The following is a 7,099-nucleotide window of genomic DNA, read 5'->3' as shown; positions in this document are numbered from 1 at the left end:
GGACAAGTGGCATAGAAAATGGATGAATTTGATCTAATTTCTTTCCCACATAACAACACACTTACAGTATATAATATATAATGTAAAGCAGATGTATCAATGCACAGGATGTCGTTTATTCACCATAAATAAGTAATGCCAGCGGTCAATTATCGCTGTACCTCTTAGCCTATAAACTCTTGTTGACCGAAATCCCAGTCGTAAATTCAAAAACAGTCCTAAGATGTCGTCGCTACTGTCCCAGTTCACAGTTCTGCAGGTGGCAGTGAAGCTAATAACTAGCATACAATAGCAACAAGAGGAGAATACATGTTAAATAAATACTCAAAAGGTTCAAGAAGAAATATAAGATTCAAAATTGTATCAATTTTAAAATAGGAAAATGCACCTTAGGTCTTGTGATGACTGAAAATTGCCATCAGAAAATGTTTTTTATACATTTAAGCCTAATTTTCATTGACATTCACGCAAAAAACAGACATAAGACCCAAAATTGCTATGTATTTATGTTATGTTGACGGATGTTTACCTGCTGCAAACCCAACAAGAACTATGTTGCAATGTTTTAGCAGTTGTCATGTAAATTGACATGACATTTAAACTACGCTGTTCTTAATCTGCTGACTGGACATCTTTGTTGTTGTCTTCCATTTGCTGGCTCATGTCCTGATTTTTTCAAAGGACATCGTGCAAAATAACAAGCTTCTCTTCTTCTTTTTTTTTATCTTCCTCATTAATTTTTCCGCTCATCTCCTCCTCCTCCTACTCCTCCTACCCTCCTTCACTAAAATGAACATTGTGTCCCCCTGCTTCCCCACATCCCATAAACTGAAGACCTATGTGGTAGGTCTTCAGTTGCTGTGTGCCAAGTGGAGCTGGCCCGGCCAAAAACCACCCCCGCAATTCCTCACTTCCTGCTTGTGTGTGTGTTCCAGAGTACTGGAAGAAGACCACTCAGTATAAGAGGACAGATGGACGGGGACGACCAAGACGTCTGAGAATCCTTTTTTTTCCCTTTCACCATTGTGTTCCCTCAATAACAGTCATAGAGCACATTTCTACAAGCACAATAATGGAATTAACGGAAATGTTGCCAGGAGTTTTCGATTTCGTTTTTCTTTTTCCAGCCAATGAAACTCCCAGCAAACGTTCTTCCCTCTCTAGCAGAGAGCAAGAGCAATTATCTCGTCTTAGTTGTGCTCTCTTCTTCCTCCCTCACTTAAGCTTTAATTCACTTAACCTGTGTGTATGTGTGTATGTGTGTGTGTGGACGCTTGATGATGACATGTAGCACAGATTGCCAGACGGGAGTCAAGGACAAAGGAGAAAGAAAGCCCTGTATTGATTACACACACACACACACACATATATATGCTGCTTATATAATTATGGATGCATATTTCCGTAAGTGATGTTCTGCCTCTGACTGGAATACACAATGCCGAGGAACACAATATCAGGCAAGGAAGGAAATGCATGGATGAAAGTGTTGGGGCACAGCTTACATCCTAAAAAATAATTGTCAAAAACTTTAAAAAACGGTTTTGTTCAAGAAAAAAAAAGGTATTAATGTTTAAAATGATCAACTAAAAGCAAATTTATGACATGCTTTTACAAATAAGCCTCAATAGCGCCCCCGTATGGGAGAGGTCAGCCATTACTTAATATGGCCAGACAGCTGTTTTTCTTTTCTTTTTTTTTTTTTTTAAATCACGTCTAGCAAGGTGTCCTCTGCGCTGTTCAAAGTTACGAGTCCTCCCGCCCTTAACTGAGTTCTAAAATGCCTGGAGAAGCTAATCCTGGAGCCACAAGCTTCATTGCAGGTTTGACATGTACACTATTAGTGATGGCGATGGTGAGACAACCATGGATGTGTTCCTGACACGCTAGCTAGCTATTTTTAAAACCGCATATTTTACTGGGCGACTGTGCCTTCCATAATGATTGTTGCTGTATTTGTTTGCATTCTTCCTATAGTGTCGTAAAAGTTGTAAACTTAAGAGGAAAAAATTGCACAAATTTATAACAAACTCGTAACTTTTTTTTTTTACAGGCATTGCTTGAGACAGCTATGAAAGGGGGCGCTTATGTGACCTTTGGCCTTGGGCATGTGAAGTGGCGGTAAGGAACCCGGAAGTGAGAAGGGCTAGATATGCTAAATGCTCGACTGCTGTGTTTTGCAGCCATGTTATGAATAAAAGCAAGAGGAAAGTTTACTTCCTGGAAGAGCTGTGCGCCATTTTCCCTCTGACATGTAATGTTACGACTTTATTCTCAAAAATTTTAAACTTTATTCTCAAAATCTCAGATTTTGTTTCTTCAGTATGTCCCTGTACTCCGTCTAAGATGTGATAATTTTTTTTCCCATAACATGGAAAGGCCTACAGATGATGGGTATCTTCGGACACAGGTTTGTAGTATTACTTCTAGTATTACTTCTGAATGTACATGACTGTGCATGTTAATCACTTACTCAGACATTTCATCATGTCCATGACTCCCAATGAGACAATTACTCACTGTGTCACAATCTACTTCTTAATTGAATGTTTTGTCTGACAAACAAAGTTGTATTTGATTATTGGAGAAAGCATCAATATGTTGTGCCTCAGTGGCTGTGCATGTTTTTTTCTGTGTTAGCGTCTCCCCCTTCAGGACATTCTGTTAATAGCATCCCCTTTTGCTGTATTAATAGATCATATTAGGGGATGTACTGTGTAACTTAGTTATTGAAGCCATAAAACACAATCAGCATAGAGACAAAAACAAAAAGTGGAATATGAAGAATCAAGTGTTGCTGTAGCATCGCATGTGTTGCGCTGGTTTGAGCGTACAGTAACTATGATCGAGGGCCCGGGTGCCACAGTCTTGAATGCTTTCGTACGTGTCTTCCTGCTGAGCGTTCTGGGTGGAGAACTGAAAGAGAAGACAAAATGAATGTATGCAGTCTCTTTTACGACTATGTCCCATATGCTTGAGGTCGTGTGCTTGCACTCAACAACTCACCTCACATCTGGGGCCGTCTGAGTTTGGTTTTCTCTTGTGTTTGCATAGAAACAGCAGAACGGCTCCAATCATCAGAAGAACCAGAGCACCAGCGAGAACCAAAGGCCACACCAGCACTGAAAAGAACATGAGAGGAATACGGGAGGAAGATGAAAAAACGTGAAAGAAACATGGGTGGATTACAACAACAACGCAGGAAGATCGGTAGGGCATTGAAATCAATTGAGTGGAACATGTGAAGAACATTGGAGGAGAAGAATGTGTGGAGAACCACAACACAAACCTGGAACGAAAATGAGAAACTATAGTATGTCAAATACTTGCTGGAACACGGAAGGAATTGTGGAGGATAAGGGTGGTAAAAATATGAGGAACGTGTAAGGAACTTTGGAGGAACTTGGTAGACAACGTTAAGGCAACATTAAAGCACTTTGTGAAAGATAATGAATCAGATGGAGAGATGAATGTGTTCTACCTGTTGGTCTGTTCTCAGAGGAGTCTCTTCTACCTTCTGACTCTACTTTTCCATCGAGCGGCAGACCTTAGAAGTTCACACACCATGTCAGCAATCACATGCACTTGAAGAGGAAAGCATCTTAACATCGTCATGAAGCTCACCATCAGAGACGCTGACATCAAACTCCTGAATATAAGCAGACCGCAGAGATGATCCCACAGCGCACGTGTACCTCCCTGAATCTGACTTGTCCAACTGGGAGATGGTGACCACCAGAAGATACATTTTCATTAAGGGTTCCGGTCTGAAGTCCACGCAGTACCTGTCCACACAATCACTGTTTTCTGTGGTTCTCAGGAGGATGTGTCCATCCAGACAGTTCCCTTTACAGAAGAACTTTGTGCTCCTGGAGGCATGGAATGGACACTGTATCTCCAGCGTGCCTCCCGCAGGTCCAGTGTGGATGTGGACTTCTGGACTGGGAACAGAACTTCGATACTGCTGTTCTGCTGAAACAAGTCACAGTGAGGACTTCCTGTGGTTTATACTTGCATGCGTTTTGCCTATGCATCATAAATTTTCCACTTATATCAGCATTGACTCACCTGGAAGAACTCTGATCTCAAAGTCCCTGTAGGACTCGGGAAGTTCAGGCAATCCCACCCCCATCCTGTAGCGGCCGCTGTCGGCCGTGTTGAGATTGAGGATTGTGGCGTAGAGGGTCCCTCCTACAGGCGGCGTGTGTTCATACTTGATGCTGTGTCTGTCGTTGTGAGAGCTGACGCCGGTGGTTTGAACGAGTGTGTCCGTGTCTTTGCATTGGTTTTTGCAGAAGTACTTTGTGCCGCTGGTTAGAAATTGCCACAAGATTGTGAAGTTTTTCCCCTCGGTTCTTTGAAAGATGACGAGGCCGGCGCTTGCGTTGGTCAGTGCTGAGAACACAGCAGGAAGATCTTCAATGAACCTAACCACTTCTACTGTAAGATCAATGACACTTTACTGTACTATTTCACCAGTTGTTCATTATAGCGATACTTTTTTAATTCCATTATCATAGGATTGACATATAATAGACACACATCAATCACATTCACACCGACCATAATTTAGTAATAAAGTAATCCCTCATTTATCACAGTTAATTAGTTCTGGACCTGGCCGCAATAAGTGAATTTCCGTAGTAGGATTCAATATTAATAAACAAAATAGTTTTGTAATTATAGCATAGAAAACCCTTTTTTATGAGAGTGATCTGAATACGAAATAACACCCAAATAATCACCTTTATTCATACTATATGAATAAAGTATGTGTATGTATATATATAGTATATGAATATGCATGTTCAAATGAAATACCATTACCATAGTACCCAGTGCAATTTTGCATATATTTATTTTTTAACAGCGTATGAACTTGTGTTCATTGTGTTCTGTGTCCTTGTGGTGTTTTATAGTCCTACTCTTGTTACTGTATTTATTCTCCAACCAGTAGAGGGTGCTGTATATTCATCAGCTCCACCTCGTCTCAGTTTGTGTTTATGTCCCTAAAGTTGCATATTAGGAACCCACAGTAGACCATAGCTGGCTAAATATAGAGCTAGAACAATCCTCATTGGCTAACAGAGAACCCACCCATTGGATTCTGCGTCCTTATTGACTGTAGTCCATTGTCAATCAATCTCCTTTGCGCCGTTTCCTGTTGTCAATAGTCGCTAGCAAACTAGCTCACTCTGAGAGCTGCTTGCTAGCTGCCAATAGACAATAGAAGAAGAAGCTAACAGGTTAAATGAATCTTCAGTTCAAGGAGTAGTACAAGGAGGATGTTTTAGAAGGTTTATGATGTGGTCATCTACCACCGTGATTTGTAGTTTGATCCTCATTTGATCTGAATGAGATAGTCAGTAGACATCTGGCAGCTTTAAGTCTTAAACACACAACATAGGTCTTACCTGAGAAGATGCAGACGACCAGTAGGTGGCAGACATTCATTCTCAAACTGATCCTAGTGCAGAAATCTGCACTTCTTGGATGAGCATTCGTCTCTTATGTCGTTTTGTCTCAGCAAGACCCCATCTGTCTGGATGTGTCTCCTTTGCTCTGAAGATTACCACACAGAATATGTGCATTAAGTTCCTTTTTCTGTCACATCGTTTAAACGTTCTTACGCAACCTCCTGTTGCTGCGTGATGAATATCAAAGTCATCAAAATAACAAGCATGAAGAGGAACTCCTCTAACGGGAACAAAACTATCATGAATGATCAGCATTACTCAAACCTTGTCACTTCTGTGTAGATAACTGGTGTTAATGGTGGAAAACTAACTCTGACTCACTTCCTAATGTCACATTTATTGCATCACACATGAGCATAAGTTTCTGTTATGTCTTAAATTACTTTTACTGTGATTTTACTGATCTACTATATTGGGCAATACAAATGTAAAGGTGACTATATGGATGTTATTTCATTTAGGTGTACCTGGCGTTAAAGAGAACAAATACTGAAGAAACAAAGCTGTCTTCCTGGAAGAAAACCACACAGTGAGGATCAGGAAAGGCTGAATTTAATGCATACACATTTTCATTGTTGTGACATAAGTCCTGATTAGTCAGACCACAAACTTTCCAGTGCCCCCTTGTAGGTATGGGCAAGGGCTGGGAAACCGCTATGGTAGATGCTCTGGTAAAGCTGTTGTTCTCCCTTTTTAATAGTCAGGAACTGATATTTCCCTGAAATTGACCCATGTTCTCCTGCTTATTACTAAGGAACGCTTTCTGATGAAAGACAAGACGGTCATATCCCTCCATCCATCCATCCGGCTGGCACACAAGATGACAGGAACACAACAAGAATATGGGAGCAACTGCATGTAAGTTATGTACTTATTATGTATTCACTCTTCACGTTCTGTGATTGGTCAGTCGCACACAGTGACCGCCTCTCTCGAGACGGCTGCACCCACAGAGGAGCTGAGCGGTGCTTCACACGTTGCAATTAGGAAGTTTTCTTCATCTCGCCACCATTGTGGTTTGTATCTAAAGTTGCTTGGTAAACTTGTTCCGTAACATGCGCAATACATACATATAACCTGCATTGAATACTTAAATAGGTGGCACGGTGGTCAAGTGGTTAGTGCGCAGACCTCACAGCTAGGAGACCAGGGTTCAATTCCACCCTCGGCCATCTCTGTGTGGAGTTTGCATGTTCTCCCCGTGCATGCATGGGTTTTCTCCGGGTACTCCCACATGCTAGGTTAATTGGCGACTCCAAATTGTCCATAGATATGAATGTGAGTGTGAATGGTTGTTTGTCTATATGTGCCCTGTGATTGGCTGGCCACCAGTCCAGGGTGTACCCCGCCTCTCGCCTGAAGACAGCTGGGATAGGCTCCAGCACCCTTGTGACCCTCATGAGGAGAAGCAGTAGAAAATGAATGAATGAATGAATGAATACTTAAATACTACTTAATACTTAAAATATTATTACCCCCTCAATATGTTGCAGTATGCACCTTTTTCAATCTTAAACCTGTTTCATAACTACACGGTGCAGCGGGCACGATCGTGCATCAGTCACTGACAGTGTTTTATACTGAACACGGCGCTTTTGAGAAAAATCCAGTCAGCAAGGCTG

General features: G+C 41.4%; 1 protein-coding gene and 1 long non-coding RNA gene across 3 annotated transcripts; one reads left to right on the top strand and one right to left on the bottom strand.

Moving 5' to 3' along the window:
• Positions 1-1,311: 1,311 nt before the first annotated feature.
• LOC131136892 (polymeric immunoglobulin receptor-like) lies at positions 1,312-5,623 on the bottom strand. Of its 2 annotated transcripts, none has more exons than XM_078798104.1 (6): positions 5,415-5,623; positions 4,069-4,395; positions 3,625-3,972; positions 3,482-3,547; positions 3,007-3,122; positions 1,312-2,916 (listed from the first exon to the last, which is right to left on the bottom strand). In XM_078798104.1, exons 1-6 carry the CDS (start codon positions 5,452-5,454, stop codon positions 2,788-2,790), a joined length of 1,026 nt encoding a protein of 341 aa, XP_078654230.1. In that variant the 5' UTR covers positions 5,455-5,623; the 3' UTR covers positions 1,312-2,787. The 2 variants fall into 2 exon arrangements, with proteins under 2 accessions (XP_078654230.1, XP_057940207.2); XM_058084224.2 differs by having other exon boundaries at positions 3,625-3,969; positions 5,415-5,619.
• Positions 1,575-6,540, top strand: LOC131136897 (uncharacterized). Its single transcript, XR_013630182.1, has 6 exons — positions 1,575-1,823; positions 2,054-2,254; positions 2,380-2,410; positions 3,055-3,210; positions 3,500-4,442; positions 6,232-6,540. It is a non-coding gene; the product is annotated as an uncharacterized LOC131136897 (long non-coding RNA).
• The last annotated feature ends 559 nt before the right edge of the window (positions 6,541-7,099 follow it).

This window comes from Doryrhamphus excisus, linkage group LG17, assembly GCF_037039965.1.
Source record: "Doryrhamphus excisus strain RoL-2023G ecotype Guam linkage group LG17, RoL_Dexc_Guam_v1.1, whole genome shotgun sequence".
Classification (NCBI taxonomy): Eukaryota; Metazoa; Chordata; class Actinopteri; order Syngnathiformes; family Syngnathidae; genus Doryrhamphus; species Doryrhamphus excisus.
The sequence above is the reverse complement of the archived record's forward strand: the minus strand, read 5'-3'. Positions and strand labels throughout refer to the sequence as shown.